This window comes from Hyperoodon ampullatus, assembly GCF_949752795.1.
Source record: "Hyperoodon ampullatus genome assembly, chromosome: 18".
Taxonomy (NCBI): Eukaryota; Metazoa; Chordata; class Mammalia; order Artiodactyla; family Ziphiidae; genus Hyperoodon; species Hyperoodon ampullatus.
The window spans coordinates 2,440,518-2,455,213 of record NC_136931.1 but is presented as its reverse complement, the minus strand read 5'-3'; the positions used below and the strand labels follow the sequence as shown (position 1 = coordinate 2,455,213).

The 14,696-nt window shown below is 51.4% G+C and overlaps 1 protein-coding gene across 4 annotated transcripts in view; it reads right to left on the bottom strand.

The window, feature by feature from the left end:
• The window catches only part of FBXO31 (F-box protein 31), a gene marked incomplete at both ends in the record, with an annotated part of 36,964 nt that extends 24,626 nt beyond the window's left edge, over window positions 1-12,338 (bottom strand). For 3 of the 4 annotated variants that reach the window (XM_079724271.1, XM_079724272.1, XM_079724273.1), the window contains 2 exons: window positions 1,571-1,642; window positions 11,990-12,338. In XM_079724271.1, coding sequence (XP_079580397.1) covers window positions 1,571-1,642; window positions 11,990-12,338 — 421 coding nt within the window. The remainder of the gene's footprint in view (window positions 1-1,570; window positions 1,643-11,989) is intronic. The other variant, XM_079724274.1, reaches the window with a different exon arrangement.
• Window positions 12,339-14,696: the final 2,358 nt, after the last annotated feature.

Below are 14,696 nucleotides of genomic sequence, written 5' to 3'. Positions count from 1 at the left end.
ACAGAGGCACGGGGGTGGAGTGGGGTGCTGGGTTGGGATGGCGTGTGAGGGTAGGTGAGGATGCAGCCCGAGCCCCTCGGCAAGTGGGGAGAAGGGGATACTGGGAGGTGGCAGAAGTGGGGCTGGGACACACAGGGCTGCCAAGAAGGTGGGAGGGGGCAACAGCCTCGAAGGCACAGCCGAGCGCCAACACCGAGAACCACACGTGCCCAGGGCGGTCGGGGAAGGCCCACGAAGAACTGAGCGCCTCCAACAGGAGACGTCCCCACTCGTGAGCAAATTCTAACCCAGGAACACTGGCCAATCCAACATCCCAAACGGCCACGGGATCGAGGTGGAGAGAAGTCTGATGGGATGAAGAAATCAGCCCAGATTCAGGGACCAACTGCACCCCCCCAGGCTGTCTCCCCACAGAGCTGATGCTCCGCAGAAGTCCACACTCTACCTGTGCAGGGGATGCGGGACACAGGAGGAGAGGCGTCTCCCAGGGGGGCTCTGAGAGCAGCAAATCCACTGAAAAGAGGGAACACAGCAAGCGACACCAACGAGCAAGCCCCTGACACTGGAAGGAAGCCTCCAGCACGCTGGCTCCCACCCAGCAGCCTGGCCCCCGGGAAGTCCCTCCATCCTGAATCACAGGTTTTTCCGAGCAGGAGCCCGGTCCCCAGCCTCTGGGTGTTTAAGTAAGAAGCACCATCTGGTCTAAGTGTTCAGTGCAGAGCTGGTGCAGAGTTCAAAAGAATGTGTAAGCCAAAATCCACCAAGATGGTGTCAAGATGAACACTTAAGGTCCCTTTCAGCGAGGTCAGCAGGTCAACCTCAGGCCAAAGAGCAGTGGGCCGTCATGATCCTTCTTTCCCCGTCCTTTACTACCCAGCCCCGAGTGTTAACAACACACGCCACACCCCGCTGGGCAGGGATAGGCGGGCTGCTCCCCGCGGGATGGTGTGCCCACTGCCCCTGGGTGATGTCAGTGCCAATGGACACCCTCACAGCCTCACGCAAAGGGCCCTGAGGAAGGGCCAGCAGAGAGGTGCTTGGGGCCGGGGGCTCTAGCATCACGGACTCTGGAAAGCAAAGGGGCGGGGACAAGAGATGCGGGCGCTAGGAGACTCAACGTGCCTGCAGGAAGCAAGCCAAGGAAGGGCCGGGGCTGGTGCGGTCAGGGTCGCGGGGAGGAGCCCTGGCAGCTGTCACAGCTGCATGTCACAGTCGCTCCTGGTGTCCACGTCTCCAACCAGGCTGCGGGCCTGGGATCTAGAGAGACTGGCACCTCCAAGCACACCAGAGTTGTTTCCAGGGCAGCCACGTTTCCCAGAGGAAAGACACCTTCATCCACCTGCGCTGCAAAATCAGGGTCATGATTCACTCAGAAAGGGAGAAGAGAGCCCCCAACCTTTTCAGTGCTGTTACTACCAGCACTGTCTCTACAATGTCAAAACTGAATTTAAACGGCATCTGAGAACAGACCTGTGGGCTGAGGGCCATGGACTTTTATTTTCCATGGCTGATGTCACTGAGCACCTGCTTCTGGAACAAGTTAAAAGAAGATGGTGACAGATTAACTTACGCTTTGCGTAGACGTCTCGACAAGACACGCCCGTGATCTCCAGCTTCCGCAAGTTTTCACAAACGCCGTACTCTGCAACAAGAAACGTTTGCTGGAAATTACAGTCCAAAAGTCATAAAGCAGCAGAAATATTAATAGACAGACATGCGGGTGGGTGTGGAGCAGGCATGCCTCAGCCTTGGCCTTGTCTTCTCAGCCTGACCCTTCTTTCACTGTGGAGATTTCATGGGCCTTCTCCACATTCAGTCAACACCCTCACTCACCAAGGAAGCCACGATTCTATTTTTAGGCAACTCCACTCCGAATGAAATAGCAACCTGCCATGTCTATTCTGATAAGCTCTAGAAACCTAATCGCTCAAACCCACAACCAGACATCCTGGTTTATGACCACGGTGTGGCAGAAACTGAGACTGGAGACAATGCAAGTTCCCCTGGAAATGAGACCATCACTGGTGTCAGGGTTCCACGAAGGCCCCCCAGCCCCCTCCTGATTCTGTTAAACGGAGACACAGCTGGCGCTGCCCAGGACGGCCTGGAAGCACATCCCTGACGCCCACCTCCACGGACAGTACTCTGCCCACACCTCTGGGAGAGAAACCCAGGCGTGGAGGGGTTGGTGACGCAGCAGTCCTTCCAGAAGGGGGACTGCAGTCTGGCCAGCAAAAGGCTGCCCACCTCATCACATCACAGACCCCACCCCGGCCCCAAGGCCTGGTCTTTTCAGTGGAATGGATGATGACACTAACCCAACGCTTCTGTGAAGATTTTGACCATATCCAAGCCAAGCTCAAGATGCAGACGGTGGAGAAACTAGCTGGGCCAAGGCGGTTAGCACCTGGCAAACCTCCCTGAGATGGGCCTGCCCGACGGGGCGCTTTCCCTGCTTCCACTGCTGATGAGCAGACCATGGCCTTGCTCATCACCAGACAAAAACACACATTTTATCCTCCTGCCAGGAAGAATGTGGGCTCCACTCTGGAGTGTTATGCAAGTTACAAGAACTTGTGAGGAACTAGATAACAAAATGTGCTTGTTTGTGACCTTGGACGGGGTGACACCTGCATGTCACATGAGTCACCAGCACCTGAGAGGCCCTGGTTTGTCAAAATCCTTGCAGACCATGCCAGGGACCAGCTGGAAGGGCCACTCCCGCCCCCTGGTTGGCGACCAAGCTGGAGCTGGTCTACCCGTGCTCTTGAGAAGAGCTCCGCTCCACCATGAGCTGTCTTCATGATTCCCCGTCTGCCCTGGGATGTCCACCACGGCCAGGCGGCCCTCCTGACGACCACAGCGGCTGTCACCACGTCGTGTGCTCTCCATAAACAGCGTCCTTCCCTCGCACCAACCGGGCGCTCCAAAACCGTCACCGCACAAGACTGGTGCCTCGGTTTGTTTCCTACATGGTGCTAAAGGACAGCTCCTCTCCCGGTTCCAGCAGCGACCAGCGCACGGGATAGGCGGGATGCGCCTCTTGCTGCCTCGCTGACCAGACGGTTTGGGAGCCAGGGTAGGGGTGGGGCGGGGGGTAGTCTTCTCTGAACTGCGCGCTTTTGTGATACATGTGGACACTCTGCCGGTGAGACGCAGGGCACAGACCCAAGGCACATCCGAGTGTGCGCCGGCGGCCTGCAGCACACTGAAGCAGCAGTGCTGTCCCACAGCATCTGCCGACCCAGCGGGTGATTCTCGCATCTGAGCCCAGGTCATCCTCTGACCTGCTAGAGACAACGCACCACCTCCCCGCACCCGCTCAGACTTCCAAGCGATTCTAAGGTTTTTAGCCAGGATGACCAAATTGTCAAGAATCTCTGCACGTCGTGTCAAGAAAAGGTGCTGGTAATATCACACAACAGATGAACCTGCACGAGCAGACAAACCACCCACAGAAACGCCACTAACAATCAGAAGAAAAGCAAAAGTATGATGCAGTGCTAATAAATACAGCAATGCTTAGTGGGTTTTTCTTAATGTTCCCAAAAGATAATCAATTCACCGAAGTGGAACAATGTCATTCTGACCCAACTGCTCCTTCAAGAAATGTTCAGTATTTTTCACATGATGGAAAAATCTTTTTTTTTTAAACAGTGGCTCAGAACAATTCCACATCCTCTGACTGTTCCATAAACCTTCCCATAAGTCATCAGGGAAAGTGCCCTTAAAATAGCATTAAGGCCCGTGTACATGCAGCACCAGGGATCCTTCCCCCTAGAAAACCTCACCCAAGACCAGCGTCAACGCCGCCCTGCCCAAGATGGTTAAAGTTAGCTCAGCAAACCGTGCTGCCCACAGCTGCTTGCTAAGTGCCAAATTTGGGTTGCAGGCTGCCGATTCAAATACTTTCCTTGCTAATCTATGACATAAAGTAGCTTGTGAAAGTCTGTTTTGAAAGTGTCTACTCCAAAAATGGCAGCAAGTAAAAAACAGTTGGGAAGGGGGAGAGAAGTGGGTCAGCTGGACTTGAGGAAATTTAAATTAACCATGGAATTACCATATGATACAGCTATATCCTATTTCTGGGTACATACCCAAAAGAGATGAAAGCAGAGACTCCGAGATGTTTGTACACCCATGTTTATAGCAGCACTATTCACAATAGCCAAGAAGGTGAAGCCACCCAAGTGCCCATCGATGGATGATGGGTAAGCAAAACAGGGTCCATCCACACGATGGAATATTATTCAGCCTTAAACAGGAAGGAGAGTCTGACACCTGCTAGAGCCTGGCCGAACTTGAGGGCGTTGTGCTGAGTGAGATAAGCAGTCACAAAAGGACAATATTGTATGATTCCACTTATATGAGGTCCCTATAGAATAGTCACATTTCACAGAGACAGGAAGTAGAATGGAAAGTGCAGGGGCTGAGGAAGGGAAATCGGGGAGTCAGTGTTTAATGGGGACTCAGTGTCAGCTGGATAAGATGGACAGGCTCTGGAGATGACGGTGGTGACGGCTGCACAACAATGTGAACATACTTAATGCCACTAAACTGTAGCTTAAAAATGGTTAAAGTGGGCTTCCCTGGTGGCGCAGTGGTTGAGAGTCCGCCTGCCGATGCAGGGGACATGGGTTTGTGCCCCAGTCTGGGAGGATCCCACATGCCGTGGAGCGGCTGGGCCCATGAGCCGCGGCCGCTGAGCCTGCGTGTCCGGAGCCTGTGCTCCACAACGGGAGAGGCCACAACAGTGAGAGGCCAGCGTACCGCAAAAAGAAAAAAAAAAAAAGGTTAAAGTGGTAAATTTTATTTTGTGTATATGTTACCACAATAAAAAATTAAGTTGCCACTTCAAATACTCCAATCAGAAAATTTCCAGAAAGCTATTGAACAAATGTTTTGCCAACACGGAAGGAATCTGGGCCAAGTCGACACTGAAGCTCCATCCTCTGGTGCACACTTCCTGTCCAGTGAGGTCAGTACTGTGTGACGGTCATTACCGAAAACCCCCGCCCCCAGAGCATGTGTCTGAATGTGCAGGAAGTCTATCCAGTCTCTGAGGGTGGGAATGGGTGAGAAGAGTTTTCTCTCTCCCTCTTTCCCACTCTCTTGCCCCTACAGGAGAACCTAAGGAACACACGCTGCTTCCTGAGGCTCCTTCCCTCGAAGAGAAGATTAACGGAGATGAACGGAGGCAGTACCTGTGCCAGCCGTGGCTGAGATGTGCACACTCTCTGCATCGGAATGGAAGATGACGAAGTTAACATCATAATTCTATGCACTGCACCAGCCTTGGTACCTGCAATTAGAGGGAACTTAGCCCCATGCTCCCCATAAATGCCACTTATGAGGGTCCCTGCCACGTTGGAAGGGCACAGCACTAAGACAGTCTCTGAAGCAAGTTGGTGGGCACACAAGATAAGGCTGGAATGGGGGTGGTCTCCTGGTCCTGCCAGAGCCAGAGTCCACAGGAAACGCAGAAGCACTGAAGAGTCTCAGGTAGAAAAGCAGCCTGGACTGGGTAACCTGTGGGTGGAGCCAGCAGAGACACACCTGGAGACGCAGGTGGGGGGGTCCCATGAGGAGGCCACTGCACCACCAGGTAAGGCAGAGGTGGCAGGAAAGGATGGGGGAACCCAGCTGGAACCCAGCTGTGGCCCCCGGCAGGCAGGAGAGAGTGGGAGAAGGAAGAGTGGAGGAGTGCTGCAGGCTTGTGTCCCACCTGCTGTAAACTCACACAGTTTTCCAAATCAAACCAAAAGGCAGTATTGATTGCAAATTTAGCGCATTTTTGTTTGCAGTAAATTAGGGGATAATTATATCCCTTAATAAAATATGGTTAAAACTTTACTTCCGAGGGAGTTCCCTGGTGGTCCAGTGGTAAAGAATATGCCTTCCAACGCAGGGGACTCGGGTTTGATCCCTGGTGGGGGAACTAAGATCCCACATGTCACGGGACAACTAAGCCCACGCGCCACAACAACTGAGCTCGCGCACCTCGATGAGAGAGCCCGCAGGCCGCAAACTAGAGAGCCCACGCGCCCTGGAGCCTGCGCACCACAACTAGAGAGAGAAAACCCGCACGCCACAACTAGAGAGAAGCCCTCGCGCCACAAGGAAGAGCCCGCGCCAAAATGAAAGGTCCCCGCAACTAAGACCCAACGCAGCCAAAAAAATAAATAAGGAAAATAAATAAATAAAACCTTTACTTCTGAGGCTGAAAAAGGAGGCAGATGCAGGGGTGGGAGTTGGTGGGGAGGGGGCTCCACCAGGCTCAGGGATGTCAGGCAACTGGTCCCCAGGCTTCCCGACACAGCTGCTCCGAGGACACCCCTGCGACAGCAAAGTGCTGCTTCCAAACCCCTGTGTGTCCCCCAGCTCGCTGCTTTCCTTAGCTATTGCTATAACTGCATGAAATGCCTTTTTTTTTTTTTTAATAATGTAGCAGATCTGGAAAAACACTGTGCAGCCAGCTCATCTTAGGATGGGAAGAATTTAAAAACCAAAACCTGGATACAGCCCATAGGCATCTCCTATTCAACACCTAGAATATTCAGGATGCTAACCAATAGTTCCCAAGGACAGCTGACAGTGCCTACATACTCAATGCGACTTCTTCCCAACCACCTCCACCCCTGCAAAGATGAACAGTCTTTGGTGCCAAGAGCAGCCTCGAGAAGTCTCGCCCTGCCAGCCAGAGGACGCTGACCCTGTCCAGCTCCACGATAGGTATCCCTGGCCAAGGGAGCCCCACTCCAGCTGAGGCCCACCTGTCATGCCCGGACACTTCTTCCTGGTGCACGCACACCTGCTCGGTCTCGCCACCCACTCATGAGACCAGCAGGCAAGCAGAGTCTGACCCTGCCATCACCTCACCCCGGACCCCTTCTCAGATTTCAGATACTTCCCGACTCCCCACTAAAACTCCTCATACAGGCTTGGCTACTCTGGGTTTCCTCCCGGATCCATCACCACTGGGCGGACAGTGAGGGTGTCACTGGCAAAGGATGCTGACTCATGAGTTAGAACCCAGGCCGCCTCCTGACCGGGCCTGGGTTTCTCACAGGACACTTGTTCCTCCAAAGTCCCAAAGACGCCCTTGTATTTGCACACTCTTTCCAGCCAGAAAGACAAACCAAGATCCTCAAATGCATTATGTAATCACTTTGTAAACAAAGCGAAACAGTGAAAACGGCCCACCAGTTCTTCCTGGCAAGGCAACCATATCTGCCCAATTAAGCATGGCCAAGGGGAAATCTTCACTCGGTGCTTTCTGGGGGCCAGGTCCACTGTCCAGCTCGCTTTCGTAAGGTCAGCAATGTCCCTCAAGAGGCACCGCTTTCCTTTACCCTTTCCTACTTCGTTAACTGGACGGATTAGGTTTCTCTGTGAAGCAGCACATGAGATTCAACTTCCAAAAATACAGAGACTGTAGTCCTGACAATAGCAAAGCAGAAGAAAAGGATAAATGTTCCCCTACAATTCTGAGATCCTGCTGTATGTTCAGGAGGTGGCCTGCTTTCCTCTTCTCATGGTTGAGGCAGGTACGCTTCTACAACCTCAACATCGCCCACCCCAGCCCCAAAACAGGAAGGCTCAACAAGCATCTGCTTAACAAGAATCATAAAATATGCCCAAAGCCGACTTCAAAGCCAACAACTTGCCCATTTCACCTCTTCCCAAGATGACCCTTCCAATTACAGCCATGTTTAACAAAAGCCACATTTCTCACATTTCACATCAGCATATCAAACAGAATAGAAAGCGTTTTCTTCTGCATGCAAATACAAAATTACATATTGGTTTTTAACTTCCCATTTCTGTCATAAAGCTCATACATTATGGGAAAAGGGTATTTCTAATTATGATGGAATTTAAGCCCACTTTAGACTTACAACGGATCAAAATATTATACAAATATTATTCCGGGTGTCATTAAAACACTTACCATCAAGGGGAGAAATGGACAAATTATATATTATAAATTCAAAACCTCACTCTATGTCTCAATATTTAAGAGTTTGGTGTAGAAGGGAAAATACACGTGGGAGCACTTCCTTTGCATTTCCTTTGCTTTTAAATGTTTCTTTTGTTATTATTTGAATGTTCTGATTTAGAACCATGGTCTGAATTTTCTAAACAACTTAGCCTCAGGCAGACCAGCCAGCATTTCAAAATTCACCAACTAAACAGTGAAGTGTTAACCAAAAAAAGCCTCCGCTGGGTCAAAGGCAAAGAACGGACTCAGCTTCTACGCTATGCTCTGAGAAATGATGGCATATTTATAGCCCCACATGCCAGTAACTGCAGGAGGCCTGAAGCCAAAGGAGGGATGCATCAAAACATTGCTCGGCTCCTGACCCCGTGCCCACACTGCAGGCTGGGGTTGCTCTGGTTTGGTTTCCTGTAAGAGGGGAAATAGCGCCTATTTGGTGTATCTGCCCCCAAAACAGGAGCACAGATTGGGCTTTCTTTTTTCAACTTTCTTTCACCCGCCCACAGAAATACCACCTGAAAATAGTTAATCAAATAGTTCCAACAGGTAGGGGGATCAAAAGACCAAATTCTATAAAAACAACTGATTTATTATTGTTGACTTATTATTGCTAGGACACTGAAAATTGTGAGATTCTCACCAAGCGCTATAAAGCTTCTCACTTTAAGTTTGTAGTGTCCATACGCCCCCACCCCCACCCCGAGTCATCCTCTCATTTTACGAAGAGCCACCGACATGCTTGCCCTGCCCGTGCTCTGGAAGTCCATCACGGCCCAAAACGCTCTGAAGCAATAAAATACAGGCGCGTGGCACCCTCCTCCCTGTGCCCCTTTCTGTAGCTTGTCTTCTCCTCTAGGAAACCCAATTATCAAAATACAGAAAGCAAACGTGTAAACACTGAGTAGTAAACGGGCAGACTCACTAATGTCTCACTCACCTTCCCAAGACACTGACAAGTGGAAGCACCATCGTGCCGTGTCAGGGCCGGACCTGGAGCTTCTGGGCCAGGAAACCTGCTGGGCTAGGACCACCCACCTCCTGCTCACCAAGGCTGGGAGCACTTTGGTTTTTGCCTCTGTGGACATGACTTTGGCCTTAACACCCACCATAACCAAATGTCTAGTTCAGGATGGAAGAAGTTTGGGGCTCAGGGAAATAAGATCAGACTTGTCTCGCACATGACTATTCTTATACATATTCCAGACATAATTAGACTAACCCTATGAGATGCCTATGAATTACGCACGGAACTGCCAACCATCCAATGTTGGACCCAGATGAGCTGGAAATGAAAGCTACCAGAATGAACTAGTGAAACTGAAGACCTTCATAACCTCGGGAGGACAATGATTACTTAAACCCAAAGTTAAAAGTTCGTAACTTTGATTAACGCTGTAACTTTTACAGAAGTCACTGACTAACGCGGTAACTTTTGCAAAAGTCACTGTAAACGAAGTTAACAAGCAAAGGACTATTGACTACGAGAAAATGTTTTGCATATATTAAACAGAAATTGACCCAGATTAAATAAATAAAACCCACAAATCAATAAGAAAAAATAATGATAGAGAAAAAGGGCAAAGATTAAGGATACGCAAATAAGAGAAATCCAAATTGCCTATAATTTTATTTCTTAAATGTGCATCTTCACGAGTTATCAGCCATCTGCAAATTAAAATGAGATGCTGTTTCTCACCCAGATTGACACAGATTTTTAGAAATGAATCATTCAAACTAGAAAGAATTTAGAGGACACTGGATTAAATGAGATAACTTAAAGGACCCAGACCACAAAGACAGCTACTTTGTGAATAAACACAGAGCATTCCTGTCACTTTCAGTGACTTGCCTGTGCACACCCTCGTGACAGGTGTGCAAAGAAGAAAATACAACTATGTTATATTTGGAGTGAAGAATCACTCCAAAAAAATAACTGGTCAGTATCTAGTAAAACTGCAAATCTCACAGCCCACTACCCCGGCAACACCACTTCTGGATATATTCCTTAGAGAAATTTACAAATTTATCTGTGTCTGAAGACACATAAGAGCTTCTCTGCTGTAACACTGTGTACACTGTATGAAAAAAATAAAAATGAGCAAAGGAACACGTGTGGCCTCTTCAAATTATGAACCACCACATAGTGTTCAAGAAGACTGAACCAGACTTAAATGTATTAACATGGACAGAATTTAAAAACACAAGTTGACAGGGGGAAAAGGCAGATGCACAATACTTGTGGTATGATATATTTCTTAAAATTAAAGTACCATAAAACAATGTTATACATTGGGGATGTTACAGGAATATGTATATACAAGTAAACTCAACCCACAATAGTGGTTGCTTCTTGGGAGTGGGAAGGTCAGGGGTGATCAGGAGGGACTTAAATGCTGGCTGAGAGGTTTTCTTTTAAAAAAGGTAGAGGGCTTCCCTGGTGGCGCAGTGGTTGAGAGTCCGCCTGCCGATGCAGGGGACACGGGTTCGTGCCCCGGTCTGGGAAGATCCCACATGCCACGGAGCGGCTGGGCCCGTGAGCCATGGCCGCTGAGCCTGCGCGTCCGGAGCCTGTGCTCTGCAACGGGAGAGGCCACAACAGTGAGAGGCCCGCGTACCACAAAAAAAATAAAAATAAAAAAAAATAAACTCCCTAAGAAATAAAGAGACCAAAAAAAAACCAAAACAAAACACAAAAAAAGAGGTGAAATTAAAATGGCCAAGAAGCATCATAACCATTTAGGGGGTGAGGGCTTCACCTGCATCATCCCATTTAACCCTGAAAGTCACCCTATGTGAGCAGCACTTGCCAATAACACTTGGGAAGGTGAAGCAGCATCTCCAGGATCTCAGAGCAGATAAAAAGATTACAAATCAGTCTTGACCACTGAGCATTATGGCAGAAAGAAGATGACTGACTGACCCCCTGCTGGGAAGGATTTCAGGAAAGCGGTCTTCTCATGCAGTCTTCCTGGGGGTGCAAATACCAACAACTGGGCAATGAGTATCTAAGGTGTTATCAGCGTGCACACCCTACTGCCCACAACCCCACTTTGGGAAGTACATTCCAAGAAGATAATCTCAGAAGTTCTGAAAGGTACATGTAAATGCACAAAGGCACTCTTGATAGCACTGTTTACAACAAGAAAAAACTGCAAACTTAAAAGTCTATCAGTAAGGGACTAGTCTGTGGCATTCATAGTGGAACACTATGAAGCTTTTTTATACTAAATTTTTCCAAAATTTTAAGAGTGGCTTATCTTTGATTGCAGGGGTCCCGGAAGATATTTTACTTTCTTCCCTTTGCTGTCCTTCACTGTTTGTTTTTTTTTTTCTTACCTATTGTTTTTACCAAAACATGAGAGCTTACTGAACATCAGAGATCTATCAACGTTTAAATGAACAGAGACTTGAACTGTGGATTAGGTAAAGCTTTCTTCCTGGGATTTGTTACAAAACTACTCACTATCCTCACTTCGGCCACCAGCATCCCTGACGGGGGCATCAGTCCCCTGCAGCACTGCCCGGCTCCACCTACCGCTCCACAGACCAGGTCCTCGCCCTCAGAGGACACTCCAAACCCTCGGGCTCCCCTAACTATTCAAGTTCACCCTCATCGTTCCCGTCAGCTCCGCCCCCAAGGACTGAGGACCAGGGACAGACGTCAGCTTGCTCCCCGGCCTAAACCCAGCCCCAGCTCGCGTCACTGCCCTCGGCGTCCTAGCCCCCGCAGCTGGGGACCCCTCAGCCCCCTCTGATCACCCCATGCAGGCAGAACCCGGTCCGCCGCCCACCCGGAACTCCACCGCGCCCGGAACCCGCGGTCCCGGGTCTGTGGCAGGGCCCCCCGGGGTCACAGCACGCCCCGGCGGCCAGGACCCTCCTTCTGGAGCACCGTTCCGAAGCAGGTGCCTTTCTAGAGCCCGTGGTGACCCCGCCCAGAGCTTCCCCCAGCCAAGCCCCCTCCACCAGGCCCCGCCCCGACGCACTTACCCTCCCGGCAGCGCCGCCTCCAGATGGTGTCGGTGTGCAGGATGCGCCGGAACTTGGTGCAGACCTGGGCCAAGCTGGGCAGGTCGGTGCCGGGCAGCGAAGCGAAGATCTCCACAAGCAGCTCGGGCGGCAGCTCCAGCAGCGAGCAGCGCGGGGGCGACGAGGGGCCCGCGCTCCGGCCGCCCCCCGCCCCGGCCAGCGCCGCCGCGCCCGCCTCGATGCGCTCTTCCTCGGGGTCCGTGTCCGGCTCGCTGTCGGCCGCTGCCGCCTCGGCAGGGCCCCGGCGCTGCTGGCGGCGCCGGCATCCCCGCGACGGGCCCACGCCGCAGAGGCGAGCGCACACCGCCATGCCGGCGACTGACGGCCGCCGCGCCGCCGCCGCAGCCGGTGCGCACGCGCCGCCAGAGAGCCGAGCCCCGCCCCACCCCTCAAGGGAGCCTATCCCCGCCCCGGTGAGAGTCGAGCCCCGCCCCCTGGAGAGCCTAGCCCCGCCCCCAAAGGATCCGAGCCCCTGCCCCAGGAAAGCAAGACACGCCCCTGGGATTCGAGCCACACCCCTCCCGACTGTCAAGCCACGCCCCCAATGCATAGGCGACCTCGCGGTCTAGGGCTTGGCCCCGCCCACCAGGGGGGACCTGCAAAGACCCGGGCCGAACCCGAATGCCTCCCGCCTACCCCCGCCCTCCCGTGTCATTGGGACCGTCTCCCCGTGGCCCCACGACCCCCGGGGGGACCGGCGCCTGGGCAGCAAATGGCGCGCTGTCGGGTGTGAGGGCCGAACTTAACCACCTCCCGAGTATGGGGCTGACGCGCTCTTCCAGAGATCAGCCCCGAACACCCTACGGGGCACCTCCCCCCAACCCAGAATGCCCCAGGAAGGCCCGAAGGGCCCCCGCAGAACCCCCCAGGAAGGCCCAAAGTTGCCCCCCAAGAACCCCCCCTGAGCACCCTTCCATGAAGAATCCTCCAGGAAAGCCCAGAGGACACTGCTCCGAGGACCTCCCAGGAAGGCTTGGAGGAGCCCACCAGAACTCCCCAGAGGACCCCAAGAACTTCACGCTAGGTGTGTAGTCTGTCTGATCTTGCTGTGCCCTAGTTACCTTATTTACTGGGTTCTGGAGGCTGACTGGGGCCTAGGGCGGGGGTGGAGAATGTGCAGACCTTCTCCTGACAGTGGCTTCACCTTAAGGAGCACTGATAACAAGAAACTGTCCAGAGAGGAGGGCCAAGGGTATGGATGTGATTACAAGATTACAGGATTATAGGAGCCTCCGCCTGGGTTGGCCCAACTCCTTTCTGGTCAAGACTGACTTCAACACCCTGAAGTGCTGGAGAGCCCTTCAGGAGCCCAAAAGGAAGACTAACCAGAGCCCAAAAGGAAGTTAAGAATACACAGACCACCCCAGTGTTTCTGGTCAGTGTTTCTATTTCTACTCAAATAGAAAATAGTGACCGCGCCAGTTCCCTGGGCCCAGCCTCCACAAGGTCCTGGCTATTCACTACCTCCCTAAGGAGGTCTCCAAGCGGAAGAGAGGGCTGCCTACCCCAGTCCACAGAATCCCATAAACGGGGAAGTTCATCTTCTGACAGAAGTAACCATTCTGTACTTCAAACCTTGACCATCTCCCCTCCAGGCAATTGAAAAACAACATGTAGGGACTTCCCTGGTGGCGCAGTGGTTAAGAATCCGCCTGCCAATGCAGGGGACACGGGTTCGATCCCTGATCCGGGAAGATCCCACATGCCACAGAGCAGCTAAGCCCGTGCCCCACAACTACTGAACCTGCGCTCTAGAGCCCGTGAGCCACAACAACTGAGTCCGTGTGCCACAACTACTGAAGCCCGCGCGCCTAGAGCCCGTGCTCCACAACAAGAGAAGCCACCCAGTGAGAAGCCCGCGCACTGCAACGAAGGGTAGCCCCAGCTCGCCGCAACTAGAGAAAAGCCCGCGTGCAGCAATGAAGACCCAACACAGCCAAAAATAAAAATAAATAAATTTAAAATAAAAAAGACTCCGCACTCAAAAAAAAAAAGAAAAACATGTAACTGCCCTCCCTGTATCTCAACGGTTTTTCAAACTGTCCTCCACCCTGTTATCAGAACTCTCTTCCTGCAAATAGCAACACATAAACAAAAGCATACTCATCACTTCACTCACCTATTTAGAAATATTTAATGGCCCCATTGACTTCTTATGACATCACACAAAGTACCTCACAATCCTGTCCTAACCTCCCAGTCTGGCATCATCTCCTGTCTCTACTGAAACTCACCATGTCTGCCCCTTGTTCAAGCTGTCTCCTCTGCCAGGAGAACCCTCTCCCCAGTCTATGCCAGTAAACAGCCACCCCTTCTCAGAATGTCCCTTTATTACAGCACCATCATTTGTTTTATTGCAAACATTTGCTTCCTTTGGTAGCAGCCTTACTAGATGTATCTCCTGTCACATGATAGACCTGCTAACATACATCATGTAATCGGCAAATGTGTACTGACTAAGTGTTTGTTCAATGAAAAAGGAACAAATGATAAACTGGCTAGAGGCTAAAAAGTGAGGAATGTGAACCAGATATAGAGAAGACTAGTGGATTTATCACCTGAACTATCCAAGCTAGCAAGTCTCCCAGCAAACAGCAAACAAATGCATTCACTAATGTAATAAATATTTATAGAATGCCTGACTAACCTACATGCTATGTTCTGTGTG